Source organism: Poecilia reticulata, linkage group LG22, assembly GCF_000633615.1.
Source record: "Poecilia reticulata strain Guanapo linkage group LG22, Guppy_female_1.0+MT, whole genome shotgun sequence".
Taxonomy (NCBI): domain Eukaryota; kingdom Metazoa; phylum Chordata; class Actinopteri; order Cyprinodontiformes; family Poeciliidae; genus Poecilia; species Poecilia reticulata.
Genome location: NC_024352.1, coordinates 5,539,582 through 5,565,152, shown reverse-complemented (window position 1 = coordinate 5,565,152; position 25,571 = coordinate 5,539,582). Strand labels below are relative to the sequence as shown.

Below are 25,571 nucleotides of genomic sequence, written 5' to 3'. Positions count from 1 at the left end.
CATTTGCTAAATGCTAAAAAAAAATAATGTCTAAGAGGATATATTCTAATTTATTGAATATGATTGACAATATTACCTTTTTTGTTGTTTTGTTGTTGTTTTTTTTTAGGAGAATTGTTCCTATATGTGTGTTTCCGGYACGTCGCTAAATCTGACGCACAAGCGACATTCGCAAACAGCGACGTTCTACAAAGCCGCTTCTGTTGGTCCGCTGGGGGTTAAACTTGTGCTTCAAAACATTATCTCATGGGATGCTGGAAAAAACTATTGTTGTCTTCAAGTTATGCTGAAAGGAGTTAGTCTGACAGCGAAGGTATTCAGGTTTAAAATAGCGTCTCAATGCTAAACATGTAGCCGCAGCGCAAACGTCTCCAACGTCTTCAGCTGTTCCTGAAACGCTAAACGCTGAAAGGGTGCAATAACACTCTGCACCAATCTGTTGACTGAATAAGATAACTAACAGTTTAAAAACAATACAAATATTTGAGCTTATCTATGTCTTTCTATGAATTGAAAATGTTGCTTTTTAGTTGATATATAGTTTAATATATGAAACTAACTCGATCTTTTTTAATCGAGTCCCACCACTCATTCCTTTCCTTAGTCCTCACATTCAGCRCTGTTTTTCCATTGGTCGCTCACATAATTCCTGATGAAATATACCTTTTAATTAGCCATCATCCCAGTTACGCTTAAATATTTTTATTTTTCCCCCCCCATCATTCTGTCACACTGCGATTTCCCACATGGTGATAATAATGCAATCCATCTGCTGTTTCCCTGAAGTGATTCCAAGCAGATGGGTGGAGCTCCAGGATACGAGCTCCAGTCAGACGGAAAGTACACAAGGTGTGTGTGTGGCAGGCAGACTGTTGCTTTGTTACACAAGATAACTGCTGACAGAAAGGCCATCACATCCTGCTGGAGATGAGCCAACAGGGCCAACCTGGAGCAACAACACGCCTCACTGCAACAGGAACCACAGAGATAAGAGAGGATGCATCGCATGCACATGCAGGAATATGTATGGCAAATATGAAACATGGAAGGATTTGGGAATGAATATTTTGTTTGATTTCTTTTTTCATCTCCGTAACAATTTTAATCTCTATGTTAATTTTCCTCACAATGTTTAGTTCTTACCTTTCCTCATTCTTATCTTTTTTTTTTTCAGGTTTCTACATCCACAAACAAGGTTGTATTCTATTGGGATTGTAAATGGAGGAGCATAAAATTGAGCATAATTGTGAGCTGGGAAGGAAAACGGCAGAGTAAATGGTTTTAAAAATGTTCTAGAAATTAAGAACTGAAAAGTGCCATGTGCATTTGTTTTTCACATTCAAGTGTTAAAGCTGTGGTAGACGAGGAAAAAATAAATGTGGKCAGAGAGGAGMGCATTTCCACAGCATAAAAACKGACACCATTTTCACATATTTACAAGAAAAATGTGGAATTTTYTGATGCCTAAGAATTCTAAATTTGTGAGAAAATATCCAGATCTCCACCTTCCTRAATGTATCTCCTCAGTCTCAGAGGACTTCTGCAAATTCTCATCAAAAATGTTTGACTTTGTAATCTTCAAAAACAGTTATTTTTGTTCCTGATCACTTTAGGATGTTTTTTTCCCCTACAAATTTTAGACTTTAAAATATCAGAAATATCCTAGTTTTAAAGTAAAACAATGAATGATTTTGATCATGGAAAAGTATTATTTAGATGTGAAGTTAATCTAAAAGTCTGTGTTTTTGACAGAAATGTACTCCTCCTGATGGCTGCATCATTTATTTTCCWTCATCTCAAATGACCCTAACACTGAAGGTCTGTCAGATTTCAAAAAAAYATTTTTTGTACAGCAATAGCCAAGTCATGCTAACGAATATGCTTTGAACCAAACCTCTCCGTTGTAGCTCTGGGAAGGCTCATTATCCTTTTTTTGTTTTTTTTGTTTGAATGTTCTGCACTTAACTCGACATAACTTGRTTATGGGACAMCAAATTTAATGGTGTAAGCAATATTTTAYYACTTTATTATRYATTTAATTCATTGAAAGTTTAAGTTCTTAAATCTTTTCACAAACYGAAACGTAGGCTCGTGCTTCATAAGTATACAGTTATCTTAGTTAGTGTGGGGACTCTYGACAGCCCCCTGCTGGCCTGTAGGCTTAGTGCACCAACGCCTTGGGCTGGCTCTGGTAAGGAACTTGTTAAATGATGGTGTCTACAKCACAAATAGGAAAAGACGGATCACATACAGATGTTTCCCAGGAGGAWAAATAGTATTCAAATATTTGAACGCTTTAAATCTTCCTCTAATTATACCTCAGGGATTTAGACGCAGACATCTGCCAACAACTGTACATCACGGCGCTTTGCTGCAGYATGTCTTGAAAGGAGCTATCCGGTTCAGCCCATTTACCGTTTAATGGCCTTTACTAATTTCTGCATGAAACATGAACTTTTTAAGGGTCGTTATAGATTTGTGACCCGAAGCCCTTCAATTTTTTACCCTGCCTGTGCAGCTTTTCTTTTTATTACCATCCACTCTATGACAGCTGATCTGCTGCCGTTTTACCAGAGCGCTGCAGAAACCTAAAGGTCAGCTCACATCAGAGCTCGTTATGGTGGAGGGTTTGCATTCACATAGAGTTTGATTATAATGGATGAAATATGGCTTAAATCAGATTTACAGGATTAAAGAGTTCAAAATGTCTGGTGAGGTTAAGATCCTTCAACAGCATTTCTGAGCTACTGTTTAGGTTTTCTAACTGAATTATGGGACTTTGAGCCTGACCAACCTCTAACTCATCACTTCCCTCTGCTGTGCCTTAAATAACCACATATCTACAGCGCCAGTGTAATGGCAGCCTGCCTACAGAGTAACAGCAGTCAGAACAATGGATCTATATAAAACTATCCATCTAGATATATCTATCAAGTCCAAAATAAAATTAGTTATCCAGATCAATCTGTACAGAACTAGACCTATGTATCTTTCAATCTGGATCTGTCTGTCTAGATCCATCTTAGTGGCTCAATATATCAGACAGACACTCCATCGTGATCAGGGTTTTCTTTTTCATTCTGGTGCAGACCTTAGAGCAGAAGTTGCCAGGCTTAATGTGGGAAAACTCCCATTGGTTGGGCAGCTTCCAGTTGGAAGATCTTTTCCATTTCTACATCGGCCCACTCTTCCAAGACATGACAGCGTCTTGGTGCGGTAAAGAAGAAAAAAGGAGAAAAGAAAACACGGTGTGAGAACTCCACAAACCTGGAGGAGGGGTGAATTATTCAGTGTTTCTCCCAGTCCAGTGGACATTGCTTTTTTTTTTTTTTGAGAAGTCTCCCGAGACCCTCTCGCAATAATGCTGCAACTCCGATTCAGCTCCAGATGTAACAGCCAAGCATACAGCGCTGGCTTTGGCTGTTGTCAGGCTTCGCCGTGCCTCCCTCCCCAGATGAAAGAGTCATTAGGATCCTCCGGAGAGTTCCAGACGGAGAAAGYGGCGGGGGTGTTGCGTTTGGTCATGCTGCAGCGTTGCCGAGCAGTCGGGACTGTTGTGATTTTGTTGCCTCAGCTGTCTCGCCCGAGTGGAAGAGAGTGAGTTTGTGCCCCGTGGATGGTGAAGAAATCCCGGGAAGGAAGGAAAGACGAGGCAGAAATGGTTCTCCTCTTGGCGCAATAAGGAAGGATTAAATAAAGTAGAGGGGATTGCGAAAGGATTCACACCCACTGAATTTGTCCAGAGCCGACCAAAGAAACAGGCGAAAAGGCCTGCTGCCTAGAGTCCAGAAGTCCATCAGGAACCGTCAATGAATCAAGGAATTGTTTCTTTGTGTTTAAGCYCAATTATTGCAATAGAAATTGCTATAGTTGTGCTACATGAACAGTTTGTTGCTTTGGTGATTTTATTAAAAGTACAATAGGCCATAACCTCAGTGCTTAGAAATAACTAGAAATCAATTTTGTTTTTAATAACACCAACCACAAGTGGACACACCCTCATCACCCTGATGATTATATTTTTAATTTATGCTTACGATAAATTGGAACCATTTTGTGTATTTTTTTTTGTTTTGACTTGTTCAAATTTCTTGGAAAAAAAGCTGAAATATAAACATGTAGTGACTGTCGATGTTGTAGCTGTCGACARGCTTCTGGCTCAATTCTGTGAATATTTCAATACTTATTAAAAAAAGCTCATTTGTGTTGGTCGGTTTGCAGACCTGACTTCTCGGCACCGGCCACATTTTTTAATAGGGTTGATGTCCGACTCATTATAGAAGCTTAATATTTCTACGTTTTATCCACCATTATGATGTCGGAACGATGAGTAGTCTCGGTTTCCAAAGTTGATGCAATGTGCAAATAAAATAAGCTGATTATCATAACCAGCTGATGAACCCAAACAAACATCCAAATTTGGTCTGGATTGGATAAAAAGGATGAAAGTTGATGGGCTATGCTTAAAAGTGGGGGGTTATCGCCATGGGAACAATGAATTTAAATGAAGAAATGTCAAATATGTCAGAATTATGCCAGGAAAAGTGAAAAGTCACCTTTTCAATCTGCGTGGTTTGAAAAAAATGCACATAAATTTAAATGAAAGCACTCCGCTCCCATTTTTAAATTTAATTGAAGTTGTATGTTGCAACTTGATAACTACCAGACAAATAAAATAATTCAAATGCATCACCAGAAGTTGAAAATATTGATTTTCATGCCAATAAAACTTATTTCGTACACATTCCCCTAAAGTGAAAAACAACCTCGGAACGATGACGCCGTCGACTCAGCAAAACATCCATTTGCATGCTTTTTATTTTTTTAGTAAACAAAACTGTTCTGCTTCCTGCACTGCTCACTGAAGAAACAGTAAACAGACGCGTTGCAGAACGTCGCTTCCAAAACGCAGACATCCACCGTTCCTCTGAAAAGTTTAGTAGAATTCCAGTATTGCAAAAACACAATCAAAAAGAATTAAAGTGCAGGTCGTTCATTTTCAATTTAGCGACAGAGACCTTTTGAAAGAAGAGCAAGAAGAGTCGACACAAGCGTTCAGCTTCCAACTGAACGCTGGTGATAATGAAAGAAGTTTGGAGTGAATACTGCTATAGCTTGGAGACCGATTAATAACCACTGGTGTTAGTGAAGTCTTTTTTTTTTTTTTTTCTTGTTTTGTAGAAACAGTCCAGACCTAAATGTGTTGCATTCGCTGTAACAGATCACAATTAATAGAAAATGAYGGCTACTACTTAAGACTGCAGAAGCAGGAATAAACAGTGACACTTTAYTTGAAGTATTATGTCATTAGACTGATATAACACTGTCATAAACATAACATCTGTTATGAACATGACGGAGTCTTCATGAATGTTTATGACTGTTGTCATGAAGTGTCATTCGGTAAATAATGAGACTTTTAATGCAAAGTTGACACTTTCATTTGATTTTTTATTTAAGTTTTAATGCAATTTTGCATAAAAATTTTATTATTTACCAAATAATGCTAAGTTGACACTTTTAATGTATGTTAAGTGTCATTAGTTACCAAATGACACTTCCTGACAACAGTCATAAACATACATAAAGACTCCTTCTTGTTCATAACAGCTGTTATATCATGTTTATGACAGTGTCATGTCGGTCTTATGCACAACCCTTCAAATAAAGTGTTACTGAATAAACATTTGGATTTTGATTAATGCACCTGCAAGCCAGAAAAAAAAGGACAAATGTTTAAAAATAACAGTGGATGTAGTTGGGTAAGAACTGMGGGATTGACCTATAAATAATATTAAATGGACACTATTGAATAGAAAACACTATAGTCTGCTATATTCACAACAAAACGTTATGTGTGACATCTCATTTCATTGTACAATCTTCAGAGTCACAGAAGGCATTTAACAGTACTGTAGCACTCAGTATGGCATATCGAGGTGTGTTTGAGGCCTACGATGAGTTATATTAGTGGAGGGAACGTGAACGCAAAACAAAAACAAACAAAAAAATAATAATAAACTGTAGTAATCAGAGATAGCACGCTTACGTCTGCAATCCCAGCTGTCAATAATCTTCCAGGATGCTGTGCCTATAAGGCAGCAAATCCTTTATGTGGTTACAGTGGCATCTGCTTCTGGATTGTCTCTTTCTTTCTTTCCTTCTTCGTCTCTCCGTTCCCATTGAGCGTCTCCAGACGTCTTCCTGTTTCTTCATGTAGTCTGAGAGGGGAAAAACGTCAGTGCTGCTCCTGTTCTGCTCTGTGGCGGAAGAAGGGCATCTTCTCAGGCCACAAATAAACCAACGCTGCAGTCCTTCAAATATAGTTCTGATTCCAACATGGCCGAGCGGCGAAGCCCGCAGCAGGGAGGTGGGGASTGAGGCAGGGGGGGTTTATTTGTCAGTGTGAGAAGAGGATTTTACTGCTCGGTGGGACACACGCTGCGATCTTTGCAGCAGAAATAGTGAACCACCACGCCGTTGGGATACCTGGCAAACGCACTGAAAGACAACCAGAAGATTTATTATTATCCTTCCATTCCACTTAATACGAAGCGTCACATTACAACCACAAAACTCAATTTAGTGAAAAACTGTGTAATAAAATAATATTTAAGAATGGGTTCCAGTTCACGTGTCCCGCTAGAGTCAAGAGGGCCACATAAAAAGCGATGGCGGGCCGGGTTTGGCCCCCGGGCCTCGAGTTTGAAATGTGTTGTAATGAAACAGAATGTGAAAAGTTTCAAGGCGTATGCAAGTCACTCTATACCATTTAATCAAATTAGAAAACGGTAAATTTGAAACAGTTCAACTCATAAAACATAGTAATTATTTTCCCTATTCGTTTCACATTTGGCGTCATCTGTTATCATGTTACCTGTTTCCTATCTTCTTCTTACAGACTCTGCAGGTTTTTTCTTCCGTTATGACGCATTTAACCTGCTGGTGGAAGATTCGTTCTTCCTGCACCTGAGAACAGACACAAAATCACCTTTAACATGTTTACCCCGAACTAGTCTTCAGCAAGACAGACAAAAAAAAAAAGAGGAAAGAACATCCATCAGATGACATCATCCTGAGCAACACCAATGTTTCAGCATCATGAAGAACCCCCTGAATGATCTACACCAGAAAATTGTCAAGTATTGTGTAAATGTCCAATCCCTTTAGGATTTTCTTTAACAGAGTATCAGATACTGTTCTAAAAAGGCCCCCAGGAATATGCCTGAACAAAATCTCTCCACTTAGGCATCCCACTATCAATCGGCTCTACCATAAAGATGTCTCCCAGATCTCACCCTGAGGAACTCGGCCTGCAGCAGACTCTTCAACACCTGGTTGCAGCGTTTCATTTGGGCCTTCTCCTCCAGGACGCTCTCCAGGAAGACCTTTATCTCCCGGATCTGAGTGTTTGCTGGGAGCAGATTGATAGCCTGGAGAAACGGCGGCCATGAAAATATGGGTTTATAAAAAGAAAACAGGTCAGCGATTCAAAACGTGACATTGAAAAAGAGACGCACTGCGAATCTCACCAAGTACTTTTGGTCTAGATTCTAGTGAAAATGTCTTAATACACTTGAAATGAGACTAAACTAATTACTAGCTAACTTTTCAGCAAGCTAGCTTGTTTTAAGTGAATAATTCCTTAATATTGATGAAAAACTACTAGTTCCACTGACAGATTATTTCACCTATAACATGGGAAAATATTTTGTTAAGTGAAATAATCTGCAGTGGAACATATCTAGTTTTCTCATTTCAAGTGAACCAAGATGTTTACACTAGAAACTACACCAACAATACTTGATAAAATGTGGTGTTTTTGCAGCGCACAGGTTGTTTCTGAATCAATGGGGTCATAACTATGACTTTTTAATGATTTAAAAGGCATATTATGTAGTGAAATTCTGGATAAATTAGAATTGTTGCTGCAGGTACACTTTCACCTGAAGAATTATAGCAAAACAAATAAAGCTGTAACTCAAGTTTGTTCCTCAAGCCTCCATCTTTTATTCATGGCAAAAGTTCCAAACTGAAGTGCAAACTTTAAAAGTGCAAAATGTACAAGAAGTGATTACCTTGGTGGTGTTGAGCTTGCTGTGGTGCAGCTCCAGGACATGCAGGGCTGCCTGCAGGTTGGCCTGAGGCTCAGTGAGCTCCATCTTAATGGGCCCCAGGCAGTGGGCGTCGGGGGGGGACAGGTACATCCGCAGCAGAGACAGATAAACCTGCGAGGCAGAGTCACAGCACTTCACTCTTCCCTACATTCAAGCCCCATCTTGTTTTGGCTAAATTCAATCAGAATGAATTTAGCTACAGAGGCAGAGACTGAGGTTTTACTTTTAGATCATTCAAGCAGCGAGCGAGAGAGAAAGTGAGAGGGCTTTCAGAAGATAACAGGAAGGCAGAGTTGCTCTGCTTTATCGTTTTCAGCCTGAAAATATTGGACTGGGTTTGTTAGATCTTAGAGACTACTTTCTCTAAAACATCCTGAGTGATGTCATTTCTGCTCCATGTAATAAATGCATAACGACCAGAAAGACCTGTAAAAATCTGAACTTTTTTTTAAATATCTTCTCATAATAGTCAGCTAAAATCAACATCAGCAGGTTAAAACTTGATCAGAATTTACTGTAGGAAATCAGATGCATATATATTTATAGTCAGTTATAAAAAAGTGACTGAAGAAAATGTTTGTCAATAGTAATATAAAGTATGTAGACTCATTAAATCTCTAGTTTACTGAAACACCATTTATACACACGTTTTCTTTTTTTTCCCCCCAGACTGTAGAGAAACTCATCCATTTTGTGCCTGTGATTAATTAAGATGTTTTTCTTTTTATCTCTGAAAAAAGAAAAGAAAAACTATGCTGTCCAAGTTCTCCTCTTCACTTCACGTGGTAAAAATGTCATCTGTAAACATTATGACCTGCCTGATTTTCCAACCGCTGAAACTAGAAGGGTCTCAGAGTAGATCCCCGATGTACTTCCAACCCATCTGTGACTCCCACAGCACACCTCACCACCATCTTCTTCCTCACYAATTTTCTTCACTCCCTGACTCACTCTCTCCTCCAACTTTCCTAACAATTGAACTGAACACCAGCAGCCAAGTTATAAATGTAATTCTTTGTGAGCTTTGATTTCTCCTTTTTAATAAGATATGTTGTAGTTTCTCTGATGTGATGATGGTATTTATTGTAGAATGTACTAAAAACAGGAGGAAAATAAAAGTACTTACATCTTTATTTCCTTCCATTGAACTGTTATAATGCCGGTGACAGTATCTATATAAGAGAAGAGAAAATCATCATCAAGGACTCAAAGCTACAAAAAAACAAATGCTTATAGCATTTTATACAGTCATAACAGTTCAAATGAGTCATCAGCTCTTATAAATTACAGAAAGAAATTCCCTTTAAAACATGACTTTTGGCAACAAAGTGATTCAGAATCGGACAATATTTGCTCATCTTCTCTCCAGTGAGCGCTCAGATGGCYGCTGCCATTTGAGGTGAGGTGAGGCGGCGTTTGCTCAGTACTCACTCCTCGGCCATGCGGGTGTCGTTCAGAACGTGAACGTATATGAAAAGCGCCTGCTCGTGTTTTCCCATGCGACCCAGGAGCAGAGCCCGTTCCTCCAGCAGCCCTTAGAGACGGAAAACAAGGAGAACAAGGTCAGCGAGGCGGCCGCAGACCGGTGAGCTGGAGTKCTACATTTCACCAAGTTACATCGAGCAGAAATAATGGGAAACACCTGACACTTTGCTGCTGTTAAATATGTAATCTTATGTTCTTGTTTATAATATGATAGAGAGAGGAAGAGTGAAAGATACAATAGATATAGATTGAAAGATGGGAGAGAAACATGATATATTTATATAAATGAAAAGATCTAAATAAATACAGTACATACAGGATGAATAAGAAGCATTTTCAAGTTGTTGTTTTTTTACACTTTGGAATGTTCTGTCGATTATGTAGACATGTTTAAGTACTTCCCATAGCTAACAGGGCAGCTACGGAGAAACAAGACATTTCTCCGAATCAGTAATAAAGTGTTGAAATTTGCTCAGTGTGAGATTATGCAACTGAAATCAGTAAGGTTTTCCAGGTTCTGTAAGCATTTTTACAAAATCGTTAACACATTTGCAGAAGCAGCAGAGCTGCAGGAACATTTCCTACCATCAAATGGGAAATCGCTGATGAGTCTGGCAGGTTCATAGCTGGTGGAAATATCCAGAAAAGACAGCAGCTTGTTCCTGAACTCTCCCAGTTCACCTTGCTCCTGGCCGGCAGGAACGGCAGGAACCCCTGTGCAAAACAAAACCAATGTCATTAGCATAGTTAGTGAGACGATGGATACTGAAGAAAATGATCAGACTTTAAGAATCTTAAATTAAACTCCTATTTTTTTTTTTTTTTAGCATATCTGCTGTTAATAGCGTTTTTGATCAAATATACAATCTGCTGTTAATAGCGTTTTTGATCAAATATACATAGCAAATGTGTTATTTACAGTGCAGTTATCCACTGAGCAACACATGAAGGTTCCTGACATCAACACAGTCTGTCTGTAAGAACTTAAAATACATATTTGTTGGCCCATTTTAATCACAATAATCCCTAAAAACAGCCGTATCTCATGTTATGGCTCGATTAATGGAGACAAAGCAACAAATCGTTTACTGCCAGCAGTTTGTTTAATCTGTTACTTTTAATCTCTTTTCTAACACTAGAGGGCAATCATGCATATCCTGACATTTTACTGTATTAAAGAGGAAACTCGCTCTCTAAATGTGCAATCTTTCCATTTATCAATGGTTAGATGACAGAACAAGTAACTCAACTTTGAATGTCGGTTTGTGTTATCCTACCATTAGAAACAATGATACTATCTTTGGTTAAAAGCAAAATTCCTCAGATTGAAAAACAAACCCCCCCTCTTCCCCCCAGAGAAAGGAAAACCTTTCAGAGCCGGGAGCTTCTACACAAACCTTCTGGCAGTGAGTTGAGGTACTGCTTCATCAGGCCTTGGACCCTRCTCAGATACAGCTGAATAAGCACATTGTGAAACTCGGGGCCCTTCTCGTCCCACACGTAAATGATGTGCTCCAAGTACGGGACGGCCAGCTCCACGAAGCCTTCCTTCAGGAACTGCAGCACTTTGTCTCTGGGCAAAGTCTCCACCTCGGGCAGATCTTCAGTGAAGATCTAAAGAGGAGCAGACATTTTCAAAACAAGCCAATATTAAAAAAAAACACACAAGATATTGAAGTAACTTGAATTTTCTATTTGTTACTATAGCTGGGACACAAAGTGGAGAATAAATATAAATTTTTATGCATTTTTAAAGACGCGTTTGCTCACCTTCAGGCCGTCCTCAGGACAGATTTTAAGTACCCAGGGAGAAAACTCCAAGATTATCCCCAGATTCTCTGATCCTGTGAGTGAGAAAAGTTCACAAGGTGGGGAATTACAAACAGTTGCTTTTTGTTTATTTTATTTTATATGTACAAAAATACAGCATGAAGCATAATGTCAAAACATTTGTTTTACACACTCAAGGAAGTGAAACGCATCAATATTCCTGCTCTTTGTTTACCTACTTTTATTACACATGTATAACAAATAAACCTGTATTAAATAGTTACTCCATCAATATTGTATGCATTTAATATTAAACACATTTTAATTACGGTAGATTAACAATATTTTTGTCTTCACATCTCACCAAAAAGACCAAAACAAAACTAACAGCAATAACAAAAAGACCAACAATAAGTGAATCATATTATATATTATGAATATGAATATTGCTGGACGAAAAGCTAAAATCTATTCAGTTCAAACATACAAAAACAAAAAAACATGCCTTGCAAAATATTTTTTTATATTTTGTCTCGTTAAAACTGCAAGTAAAGCATTTATTGCGATTTCATCTGATCTGAAAAGTACATTGTGCCCCCTTTACACTCACAGCCCTAAATAAATTAGCAGAGCAACTGATTGTGCTCTGAAGTCACCTAATTAGTAAGAAGCAGCTAAYAGAAACAATTAGTTTCCCCACACAAATCTGGCTTTTATGAAAGTGTGGCAAGAAACAGCCATTGTTTTTAAACAAGACAAAGAAAATCGTAAGAATTACACAACATGCAGGAGAAAATGAACCTTTTAGAGTCTCATTTTCATGAAACCTAAATCCACTTGAAAATTCATGTCTGCCCTCCGTCAGAGTGTTCAAAGAAAAATGGGCTAAAATATTTGGATATAAATTAGATTTTTCTTCCACTTCTTGATGCTGCAATACATCATGTCCATCACATAAAATCCCAATAAAATGTGTCAAAGAGTGCAGAAGCAACACGAAAAACACTTGGAAAAGTTCAGGAAGTCTAAATCCTTTAAACCAGTCAACGCGGCCGAGTCTCACCCAGTCGTTGGAGGTACTGGACGGTTCGCTCGTGACCTTTCAGAGGAGAGTTGGCCTTGGTGGATTGGTCCAGCAGGACCTGCAAGGCTGAAACAGCAAACAAAGTGAGAACAACAACATGGCGGCGAGTGACGGCACAGCAGGAGGAAACGCGTGATTAGTGGTTTGTACGGCACAGCGGGATGTCGTGTTTGTCGCACGCCGCGTGACACAAACCTAGAACATCCACAGCGTTCCGGCTGCAAACAGCTGCTTTTAATTCAGAGGTAAACTTGAGCAGCGTGACATCACAGGCATAAATCAGGGCAGGCCAATTAGGACCAGCTGTGCCCGCAGAACCCAGAATGGGCCGAAACCACAGAGAGCAAACCGCTGTGATTTATGCGGTGACCACGTAGCCTCACAGAGCTGACTCCCAAACCCCAAAGGATTCGGCTTTGTTAGGGGCAGCTAACCGGAGCCTGGCGATGTTCTCCGTAATGGACCGACTGGGCTTACAAAGGCCGCATTGTGCAACTCTGAGCGAAGATATTCGAAGAAACGATCGGAACTGGAGCCAAATGAGACGACAGCTGAAAAATATGGAGCAGGGCCGACTTTTAAACCGCTAATTTAAAACCCGAGTTTCAAAGAAAAAAAAAAAAAAGGATGATGAAGCGAATCACTTGCTCAGCTTTCTACTGTCAAGCTGAGGCCTGCGGCAAATAAACAACACAAACAACTCAGACTGTGACAGCAGCAGCTATATTTCAGCTGACTCATATCCATCGCTCGATGAGTAACTTTCACATTCGAAYAACACATTTKATTTCCTTCATTAAAACAATGACAAAGCAAACAAGGACCGTAAAAAGTCGATCTTACAAATGCGCAAATCATAAATGGTGATTTCGATCTGCACACTTATCAAAGAGCTGGACTTTAATCAGCCCAGGGAGAACAATAGAGCCGTATTGATTGGCCCATCTTTGTTCTTTCGGGAGAGTCATTTGGTGACTGATTAAACATTTTATTACTGCAGAAACAAAACAATTTTACAAAGTATTTTTGATCTAGTTTATAGTGCAAATATCTTAGTACACTTGAAATGAGACAAAACTAACTCATAAGTAACTTTCCAGCAAGATGTAAGAGCTTATTTTAAGTAAATAATTATTTAATATTGACCAAAAAAAACCCCACTTGTTCTATTGGTGGATTTCTCCACTTACAACATAAGAAAAACGTTTTGTTATAAGATAAATAATYTGCCAATGGAACTAGAACTGTTTCATCAACTTTTTCATCTTGCTGAAAATTTACTTTTAAGCTAGTTTTGCGCCATTTCAAGAGTATTAACATATTTTCTCTAGAAACTAGACCAAAAATACAGATTTTGTATTTTTGCAGTGAAAGTCTGTCGAGCGTTTCAGTATTTTTCTGACAAATAAATGTTCGCTCTCAGCCAGAACCAGGTTGTTCAGGGCAAGACTTGTTAAAGTTGCATTATGTAATTTTCTATAGAAAGTGTTTTTTATGCATTTGTTGAAAGTGTCACCATGTGGTGACAATCTGATACGATTCAGTTAACCTGTGAAAACATTGAGCTCTTCTGCCTTCTCCCAGCGCTAACTAGAAACAACCAATCAGGGCCAGGAGGCGGGGCTTAGCGCTATCAATCACAATCCTGTGTCATAAAGATATTAGTTAGTGTGTAAGAATCTGTTAGCTGGGAAACTAGTAGTCGTGGACTCCGTGAAGTAGTGGTGAGAAGAAAGAAGCTATAAGAAGTCAAATGTCCACATRAAAGAAAATTGTATCTTAATTTTGCAGAGACATACGCTACATTTATCCTAYAATTCAACGTATAATATTTTAGGCGACCTCCTAGCATCAGCAAAACATCTTAAACAGAGATAAAAAATAAAATAAAGGATTACTTTCTTTAACAGTGATGAGAAAWATGTAAAGAGTCGTATTTTTGTGAATACSACTTGTTAAGGTGCATCCATCGACAGCTGCCTACCTTTCTGATGCAAGCCCTTCTTTTCGTAGAGAATGATGAGCTCGCTGTACTTCTGGGACTTCTTCAGGACGTACTCGCTCTCCTCGATGTGGCAGTGGTTGTTCTCCAGTCGAAGGAGCGGAGAGACGAGAGCCACGTTGGTCTGCAAGGAGCAGACAAACAAAACACAGCRTTTAAAAACCCGAGTCCGTCACTCCCAGTACAGAACCCCAGCACGACCTCTGCCTCAGATACGTAAAAGTTAAACAATCAAAAACACAAGAAAGTTGTTTTGTTGTCCTTTTCAGCACGTGTCTTCCAATTTTATAGTGCATCTAAAAGTGAGGTTGTGTTTTGTTGAACATAATGTGAAGAATCAAATAATGGTTTTCGGGTAGATTATCAGTGGAAATTGAAATCACCGTTGACCAGTAAAAATAAAATTAGAAGGTGCATCTGCTTTTAAGTGACACCTGAACAAAAATTTACACTGCACATCACTCTGAACACAACACTGTAGTAAAACATGGTGATGGCAGCATCATGGTGTRGACTTTAAGGTATTTTACATAGAAGAATAGAAACAAATCTCTACCTGTAGATATAAAGATGATCAGGACATCTCCAAAAAAAAAATCAGCAGTAACTGAAGTGAATGATGGTTCTATTAAGGTGCGACTCAAAGGCGCCGAGTGCAAATGTACGGTGCACTTTTTATACTTTTATTTGTTAATATAAATGTACAAACCATACGCTGAAGTTCGTGGTCAGAATGCRACAAAGAGTGAAATAATTTGAAGAGTTTTTCAAAACCCTGTGTAATAAATAACCAGATATAAGCGAATAATAAACGGCACTCTGGTCTTACGTGCAGATAACATTTCAGCAGCGTGGTGTCGATGATCTGCAGGAGCTTTTTGCGGCTCTTGATGGTCGGCGTTCCCTCCATGAGCGGAGACGTTGTGGACGGGCYGGTGTCGTTCAGCTGTTTGACAAGATGGCTGCGTTTCTGTGAGAACCAAAACAAACAAAAAATGTTTTTTAAATTTACCACAATTTATGCTATCCCAATGTTTAAGGGTTTCCACMTAGGCAGAGTATTTTATTTAATGTCTTTTGTCATGAACACACACCTGGGTGAGGTAATCAATGAGAGCCAGATGAGCTTTCTCCAGCTCGGCCCCAGACAAGCTGGGCAGAGGGTTGGGGTAATGCAGCTGTTTGCGGTAGTCTGATGGGAGCAGGTCGGGGTAAAGTCCGATCACATGCGTGGGATCTGCAGGCCACGCAAACAAATGAAAAATGACAAGATTTTAATAAGTATTCGAAAACATGTTCAGCACATTAACGCAACGGGAAAAAAAGAAGGCGTCAAGAATCCTGTATTATCAGCCATTTACAYTGTTTAGTTTTTTTTTTTAGTTAAACTTTTACAGAGAAGATGTGATGCTTACATTTGAGCTCATAAAATACTGTTTCAATAAGAAATATGAAACAGCGACAGAATAATTATAAATATGCATCGAGAACTGATTCAGCAAAAGTAAAAACAATCCTTTACAATTTCCAGTCATTTTCCAGTTCAATTTATGACAGAAAAAATAATGAGTAAATAAAAACGAAAGGGAAAAAGTACAAGTACTTAACTGATTCAAGGTTTTGGGAAATTGCTGCAACTGAAACCAAGTATGTCTTGGTTTTTATTATTTTCTTGATATTTTACTGAAAAATKTATCGTTTTTAAAATGTTATTTTGTCGAACTTATTTTTATTTCCCATTTTATCATTTAAACATCTATGATGTTGCAATTATTGCGCCTGAGGTTGTTGTATAAATAAAATTGGACAGAACATGAGCACGGCTGCGGTACTTTGCGTCGATTTGACCCAGGTGTGACCCGTTCGTACCTGTACCAAGTTTAGCAAACACCTGCATGGAGTCGTCAAACTTCTTCTGGCAAAACAGGTTGAAGGCGTAAAGATTCTGGATGTGATGAATCTGCTGCTTCTTTTCACCGTCTGAATCGTCCTTCATTTTCTGAAAAAGAAAAAAAATAAATGAATGATATAAAAGGAAATGTGATCCAACCTAAAATGTGAGTTATTTTGTCGTGTAAAAAGCACTGACGTGCAAGAAGACTACTCAAGAAAATCCTCCCGAAACGATTTTTACAGCTGCGCCTCATCAAAATCGGATTTCTAGTGTGATTTTATGTTGTATTTAAGCCACAGGTAGGCTAACTTATCGGGGGAATAAAACGTGAGCTCTGCGGCTCGTGCTTACTGCCAGCTGAAGAGCGAGCTCGAACTGTTTGTCCTGGAGAAGTTGCTGGATCTGGCTGGCGATTGACACTGGCACCAGGCGCCAGACGAAGTGGTTGCTGGCAACGTACACGATGTTTGGCCTGCGAGGGAAGAGGAAGCATTTTAGTTACAAGCACAGAACATCAGCAGCAAAGATGAGAAAAGCCCTCAAATTGAAATTATTCTCACATTGTATAAAAAAAGAAACAAATTGCAGACTAAAGGTTATCAAAATCTACTTTTGACTATTTTATTTTGTTAGTTTTTGGGGCTGCCTGTCATTTTGTTCTTTCCCCTCTTCCTACTGTTGCAGTTTTTTTATTATTCTTCAGGTATAAAATCTGAGCCCTCGATTTCATTTCTAACTGATCATAAAATAATAAAAACAAGGAAAAAATAAAAAAAATACATACCCTACAGGACATTATGATTATTATTGATGCATCGTTCCTGTTTTAGTTTCTTTTTTCTGTATAAATCTTGATATTATCCTGCATTTGAACGGTGACATACAAATAAATTTAACTTGCAGGTTCGAAATGGGAGTAAAAAGGGATGAAATGGTAACATGAACGTCTGAAATTGGGCAACAAATTGGTGAAGAGGGAAAAAAAAAAACTGACTCGGTCTTTTTTGTTTCTAATAATTGCAGCCTCTAAATTGTGATCCTTAAGAATAAAATGGGTTGACTTAAAAGCTTTTATGAGAGTGTAGCAAAACAAATTTATTTTCCGTAGCGGAGAAACACAAAAGTCAGAACTTTTACTTGAAAACAGATTTTTACAAAAAGGTCAGTGTTCTACATCAAAGTTAACATTGCTTTTTGTTTTTTTTCCCCACTTATTTTCTGGCTTTTGTTTACGGCTGTGAAGTCCGTCTCACCCTGCCGAGGCGATGAAGCGCGGCCTTTGCAGCTCCACATTCTGCACCAGCAGCCGTGGCTCTAAGGTCCGTATCTCCACGTACCGAGGGAGGACCGCAATGATGTAGGGAGGCTGGTGCTCTGCGGAGATTAAAAAAAAAACAACAAAAAAACATTTTTTATATTTATGCATTTGCATTGAACCGTTTTATTTCCAGCTTTAAAAAAAAACAAAAAAAAAAGAAACAGAATGAATGGACCATAAACTAAGCACACCCCGATCCACTTTCTTCACTTCAGATCTTGATATATGAGGTTACGTATCGGCCAATACCGATCCGATACACAAACAGTGCTGAACTGACTCAAAAGGTTTTTTGTTGTTTTTTTTAATCCAAACTAAATCTACTAAATTATAAACTTATTTTTAATAAATGTATTGYAAATTTAGTAGCTTCACAACACAACTTTTGTTTTGTCCAGTCAGTGCAGTTAGGAGCATAACAACTAATGTAAAATAAACAATAAGCTGACAGAAACAATAGGTTGACTGCCTTGGTCAAACATGTAAAAATGAACTGCAACAAACTTTTGAAATTGTCAGAAAGTGCAAATAAGAACTCAAAATATAACGTAAAATAGATAAATCATGACGTCGCTCAGAACACAAAGCGTAGAGTTAGACTGAGTAGATATCAGAATCAGAACTAGAATTTATTTTAATGTCTTTGTGCACAAACAATACACAAGATTTAAAAAACTAGAACCTCTCAAAGAAACACAGAACAGCTGGGATGTTAAGAATGAATGAATAAATAAGTAAAGATCAGGTTTCAGATGGATTTGCTGTGTTCAGAACAACAATAGCTCTTGGGAAGAAACTGTTTCTTAGTCTGTTTGTTCTCRACTTTATTGCCCTGAAACGGATCAGCGCATCTCTAGCTGGAACAACTAAGAAAAGGAAACTCTTTAYGGAAATTCATAATCAGTGAGGCCAATTTATCTGCAAATCCAGCTAAAAGGCAACAGTTTTTGGTAGATATGTGGCACACGATTCATCCTGGGAGAAAAACCCCCAAAACAAAACAAAAAAAACCTCCAGGTTTTCCTTTATTGTCAAGCGGTTGAGGACAGTCCGTTTAAACGGATCTAAAACGGTGCAGCTCATGTCGCCTCTGCCTTCCAGCTCCGCTCTGTTCGCAGTTTGAGGATGAGGAAATTGAAAGCTGCATAAAACCAGCGCTTGGAGGCTTCATTTCCTCTTGTTGTTTTTCCCTTCTGTAWTCCGGCGAGAACAGAAACGCACAGCATCTTAAACCACTACAGAGCTCATCATGGACCCATGGTGAACTAGTCATGAGGTAAACGTTTCATTCTCTGACACGTGGAAGCCAAAAAATGKTTGTGACAGATAAAAGACAGCTGGATTACAGCGAACAGAGAAAAGGGTAGAACTTGAGCAATTCTGTCTGGGCTTAGGTATTACTTGACTATAAAGAGCAAGTCATCAAACTTGCCATTGGATGAGTTAAAAAGTAAAGTTACCTTGTAGAAAATTGCTAAAAAAATATTAAGTATTATTAAAAATACTGGATTTAAAAAAAAATAAAATCATTATTATGAGCTGAATAAAGTTCAACAGCAGGAATTTAAGTCTGGGAAAAATGGACTTAAAGTTTGGTCATGATATTTTGTGTTAATATTGTGATAACGATAAAAGTATTAGAACTATTTATTACTTCTTTTTTTAGGTAACTGTATGACTGTAACTGTGTGCCACAGCAATTATGGTCCCACAAACACAAGTACTGCTCTTGAAAAACTTTTCCATTTGTAATACGCTTCTTTAGGACACTGCAGGTACATGTAGTGTGATTTCAACTAATCCTCGTTTCAAATCACAATTGTGCTTACACCGACTTCATAATTCACTATATTTGTTATTTCTGTTGTTTTTGTTYAATTACTTGGGATATTTAAAATGTCTTCTTGTTTCAGCATTAAATCTTGGTAATAATTTAGAGCTTGTTGATGTTTGATGATGTGTTTTTGCATTATGTCRTTACCTTCATGTTACCTGAAACTGGTCTCAAAAACAACAATATTATTGTTTATCGCAATAACTTCTGGGACAATTTATCGTCCAGTAAAACTTGTTATTGTGACAGGYCTACACATGGCTTTCAAATATTTTTGCAAATCAAAACCTGAAAAGTGAGGAATACATTTGTATTCATCCACTATTTATTTAGTAGCTGCTGTGTGGTAGTTGCAGTTCATTTATGTAAAGCTTTTYTCGTAGTTTTCATTTCTTATTTAACCCACATAGATCTCAGAAAAGAGATCTATGTGGTTGTCGCTTGTGCGTCACTTTGCCTTTTGCAGTCTCTTCTCATTAAAGTCAAACATGYCAATGCTGGGGAATAACTCCTTACCCATGGCGATGGGGATATCGGTCCAGTTCAGGGCGCACTTCTGGGTGCAAACTCCTTCTTCGTTAAGCACCACGGTGAGGTCGTCCTGCCCAACAGCCACCTTCCCATCAGCCAGCGGGGCAACTAGAGGCTCCAACTGTTTCCCAGTGGGGAAGAGCTCCTTGATGGAGCCGCGGCCATCCAGCTGGATCGCAGCAAACAGAGATTAGACCAACAAGCAACTGATTTCATTCAAATATAAACATAACCAATCAGAGATCTTGCAAAAATCACCATAAAAAACACAACATATGATGAGAAAGAAAGACAAATATCAGCTTATCCATTGCACACACCTCAAATACAAACGTATTGGGTGAAGTGCTGTGGTTTTTCCATGTGCCTTGGCTTAGATCAAAGTGTTTTCTCGGGATGTTCAGTCAAAGTCTTCAACTCTCCTGAGAACTACTTTCACTTATACAAGACAAATTGCTGAGGTGCTTTTCACTAAAACATACCCGAATGAGGTAATAGTCCCGTTTGAAGCCGACACAGATGGAGTTTTCACACCAGGCCATGGACTTAGGAACATCTGGCACACCCAAGTCGCCCTGAGAAATGGAAACAAAAACACCGAGATGCCAGGATACAGTCAAGTCAAAGACGGCTGTGTGGAAAGTGTACTTACATTACACACACACACACACACACACACACAGGCAACTCAAGTGGGTTTGGTGTAATTTAATTTACCTGCAGCTCATGGAACTCTCTATCCTTCCAGTAATACAGCTGGAGTTTCCTTTTCACCGCCACACACATTCGGAGGCTTTCCTCCCCGGAGCTCATTTGCTGAAGATTTAAAAAATATATAGACATAGTGTTTAATTTGACACTAAAAAAGCCACAAATGATGGTCATTTTCTAGAAACAGTTATATTTTTTGGCTGGATTAGTTCATTTCAAACAATTATGAAATGCGYTATAAATGCTATGTGGCTTTTTTTTGTTTTCATATTTTGTGTCTCACTAATGGTTCTGCTTTCAGGTTCCCAGTTGGCACAAAGGATTCACGGTTTACTGTGTTCAAACTTCCTGTTCTACACACAYTGAGAACATTTTGACTACTCTGACGTCTATGAAGTAATAATCCTTTAAAAAAAAAAAAAAAAGATTTGTAGTCGTGGAAAGAATATTGGTAGATCTTAAACTGATATATTTCAAGTGACAGTTACATTTAACAAATAGAAGAAAAATAATACATAGGTTTCTAAACTTTATACAAATAAAGTTCTGAAAAGTGTGGCTTGCATCTGAGTTTAGTGTTAAGGTTAAGGTTAAGTGAATCTCCTTTCCAGTCTCGAATATTTTAGAGCCTCCAACTGGATTTTATTTAGAATTTCTCTGTATTTTCCTTCATTCGGCTTCTCAGCAGCTTTGGTTTGCTTTCATGTCCCTGCCTCTACGGCATGATGCTGCCCCACCATGCTGACCATGGAGGTGGTGTGTTCAGGTGTGCAATAGTTTCTACACTTTGATTTCTGACAGCGCTCCCGAAAAATGTTCAAAACCAGTTATAATGTTTTATAACGTGACGCTGATTTGAGCTTTTGAGTAACTTCGTCTTTGGTCAATGTGCGTTAATTGATGATAATGATGCTGTTTGTTTAGTAATGTTCTCTAGAAAAACAAACAAAAAACAAAAAACACAAAATCCCAACAAAACATAAAGAAGTTGTGTTTTTAATGGCACAAACAAAAAAAAAAAGTTTAGATGCAGTTTCTGGCATGCAGCCGCTTTTGCAACATTTTATTTCAGACCTGCTACGTCACGTGTTAGAAACTAATTGAAAAAAGATAAAATGACACTTGTACTGTACTTAGATAATAAGAACTAAGCCGCACAAGACTTGGGCAATAGCTTAGATTCTCAATTCATGAATTTGATTAGCTTCATGGCTAATAAGAAATACTCAAGAAGAAACTCAGGAAGAAAGTCAAATAATTAAATAAAACCAAAAATTCAACTATAGAGAAAAAAGTTTTGCAGACAGGCTTCAACCTAAGAGCTTTTTATCCTGTAATCAAGTTATATTTAGACTATAAAAAACATTTGAGGATTTTTATTTGTCTTTTTTTTATTTATCATCATCATTATTATTATTATTGCTAGTTGATAATGGTAGTGGTATTAAAAAGTGACAGAYGGAGCTAAAAATTTGCTGGGGGGKTTTTTTGTGGTTAAGAGTTGAAGTCAGAGAGACTTTAACTGACCTGCAGGTCACATGCAAACAGCGTGGCTCCTTTGGCTTTAGACACCACAGTGATCTGCTGAAAGGTCAGGAGGTCATGGACGTGGATGTTGTTCTCTAGAAGACACGAAGGAGATTTAATCAACTTGTCTTGATTTAAAAAGTATTCTCTGTGGATAACAGGGCTCCATAGTGCAAACAGTTTTGTTGCACATTCAAAGAAAAAAGCAAAAAGAAAAACTTTTTTTGGCTAACCTTTAATAATAATAATTTTCATGTTTGTGTTGGAAATTTACATAATTTTACCGTTAGATGTGTAATGTAGTGGTAAAGAAACTGTAAAAACATATTGTTACACCTTAAAGTTGTGGCAGTGAAGCTAAATTTAAAAAAGTTAGGTGCACCACTGCAAAAAGTTAGCCAGGAGCTGTGCACACACCGGTTTTAATCTCAAGTATTCAGAGAGTATTTTTAAGTCAATAAGCAATTATGATGAATAAATAGATAAATGGGACRCCAAAACTTACCCAAAAGACTGACGAGAATTTTATACTGAGAAACGACGTATAGCTGGAGAAAGAAGAAACACAATAATTATGTTTAAATGCTTTTTAAATTGAACTCAAGATTTATTTAGAACAACACACTCAAGCAGGAAGAGGTCTAAATGCTTCCTCACAAACAAAACAACTGATTTGTTCTGATATTGTTCCCAGTTTGATCCTACCTGTTGAATTTTCTTTGAGAAGTTCTTATTAGACTTTTCCAAAGTCACCTCGAACCGGTTGGTGGCTGAGGAGAAAACAAATTACGTAAATGTTCCACTAACACTTTAAAAAATGTATATCAAAARTAAACCTCCAACACTCAGTCTGTTTTACCTGCATCCTTCTTGATTCTGTACAGGAGAAGATGTCCTGGTTTTGTTCCAACAAGCAGCCAATCCTCTGCAGGGACAAACACAGGGAAGAAGTTTGAAACATAAAGAGTTACCTTTTTAATACAGAAAGTCAATCTACAAAAAGTGGATCCATATTTTGTTTTATTCCTTCTGTGTTTTTTAAGTTATGGAGCAAAAAATGAGACATGTTTTGATTTATTTTTTTGGATGTAATAGTTGCAGGATTTAGAGCAGAATGAAATCGGAAGAGGCTTGCATGACATTTTGAGTGCATCCATAAGTTGATCAGTGTGACGGAAACAGAATTAAAACAAAGTTAAACTGTTGGCGGAAATATCTYCAAATAAAACGTATATCATAATGCAAAACAGCAATATTAAGCATAACAGTTTAATAGGAAACTAACTTTACAACAGTGTTTAAATTTAACGCCAACTTTTTGATTTTTATTTTGTGCCAAAAATGTTTTGTGTATATTAGCGAGGACAGAAAAACAGTTTTATAATAAGAGTCAGACATTATTCTGGAAAAAAATCTTCTTATAAAAAGTTGAGTATCCAGRCACACATGGAAAAATTCATTTCCCCCTTTTCTTTTCATGAGTGAAAATTATTATTTAAATATTGTTACTTGTTAGTAGTTGCTTTAGTAGTTTAAAACTTTTTTTTTTTCTTTTCCAACTTTTGCTTTATATCAACAAAAAATATATGGCATAATATATTTTTTATTATAAAAAATRTTTTTAGAGGTTATTTATATTTCTCACTCCTTTCCAAGATTTTGAATCCCTACTGTYCCATCCATCCCAGCCTTAGAGATGTTAGCTGAGACACTCGGGACAGCAGGACAGTAAATACACGGAGGAACAATAACCCTCAGTAAGAAACTCACCCCAAGCCGCAAGACAGTCGATCTGAAGAGGAAGCTTCTCTAAAATATTCACTGGCTCATACGCGTCATGCATCTTGAAGCAGTTTTGCTAGTTCTRTTACACAATGTTTCTGCTGGATAAATTGCCAGACAACAGCTGACGAGTCTGTCAAGGTGATGCAGCTTTTTAAGTCGCCATTAAACACCGGCCGACCAGTTCCATGCGTCCAGAGTGGCCGTAGAAATTGCAGTCTGATAAATCCTGGTATTTTGGACAAATATGACAACTGAACACTTGGGCTAATAGCCAGCTATCGCCCCGACCATACCATAACAACAGCTGACTGTTAGCGAGCTAGCTTAGAAGTTAGCAAGCAACAGCTAGTGGTAAACATTGTTTTCTTTCATTGGCGGTCTACTGAAAAGCGAGTCGAGGCCGCCATCTTTCCATTAGTCCCAATGTAGCCGTATGTGACAACATACACCCAATAATAGACGCAAAAAACTGAGAGTAGTAGCTTAGTYTTTACTCCCACTGTTGCTTCTCGCTGCTTCCTCAGTTGACAGCTGCGCGAGCGTTTGGCAGGCACGTGACTAAACTCACGAGGAACAAATTAAAGGTGCAGTGGCATTTATTTCCCCTCCACCGCAACTAATGGACAGCAAGAAAATTATTCAAAAGGTTCTACATTACATTAAATTATTCGCATTTTAAATTTACTACTGGTAGGAATGAAAAATCTTCTCTTCTTAATACAATATAAAAGAAAAAATAATACAGAAAACATAATTTGACCTTAAATAACCCTGCAAATAGAAAAAGAAAAAAAAACAAATAGGGGATGTGGACTCAGGGGTCTTAGACGTTACCATGCTTTTTCAGACTTGAATATCTGGACTCTTGTCATGCCCATTTTAAAGTTTAACACAATAGTTAACTGTGAATTTATGACGAATAATTTTACTACGGTAAGTTGGTCCTACAAGAAAATGAAAAAAGGAAAAGATTAATGGTTTAAAGAAGATATTTGGTTGGTTGGACAAACAACTGGACAAATATGACGAGACATTAAAAGTAAAAGTCGTCAGTACGCCTGCGTGTTTGGATGGAGAAAAAAAACGGACCAATTATTGGATGGACAAATAAATTAATGGATGGAGAGACAACTAAACGGATATGTTTGTGGATTGAATAATGGATGTACTTGGACCGTAGTGAAGAAAGTCTGTGAAAATACAGATATTACTTTACCGTTCACGAAGTGCAAACACACACACACACGCACACACACACACACACACACACACACACACACACACACACACACAAAATCAAATTTTTATGGTCGTTTAATATAAAGTTTCTCTGCAGAACATATGCAAAAAAGCTTCACAACAGATCCAAGTCTTTAAAGACTGTCAAATATTTCCAAACAATTAAAATATTCTTAACAAGACTTAAATCTTTATAAAACCAGAACGCAAGGATTCCAGAATATCTAAACATATTTTCACAAATTGAGGAAGAGATAAAACTATATTTGCAGTG

At 37.9% G+C, this 25,571-nt stretch overlaps 1 protein-coding gene across 1 annotated transcript; it reads right to left on the bottom strand.

The window, feature by feature from the left end:
- Positions 1-5,808: 5,808 nt before the first annotated feature.
- vps39 (VPS39 subunit of HOPS complex) lies at positions 5,809-24,630 on the bottom strand. The gene is made up of 24 exons (XM_008398866.2): positions 24,044-24,630; positions 23,133-23,198; positions 22,979-23,043; positions 22,779-22,821; positions 22,274-22,368; positions 20,753-20,851; positions 20,518-20,610; positions 20,021-20,204; positions 17,606-17,726; positions 16,704-16,824; positions 16,328-16,457; positions 15,553-15,695; positions 15,288-15,428; positions 14,441-14,582; positions 12,436-12,522; positions 11,373-11,446; positions 11,000-11,216; positions 10,188-10,316; positions 9,549-9,651; positions 9,244-9,289; positions 8,079-8,228; positions 7,299-7,433; positions 6,878-6,969; positions 5,809-6,501 (listed from the first exon to the last, which is right to left on the bottom strand). Exons 1-24 carry the CDS (start codon positions 24,114-24,116, stop codon positions 6,420-6,422), a joined length of 2,631 nt encoding a protein of 876 aa, XP_008397088.1. The 5' UTR covers positions 24,117-24,630; the 3' UTR covers positions 5,809-6,419.
- Between the last annotated feature and the right edge of the window lie 941 nt (positions 24,631-25,571).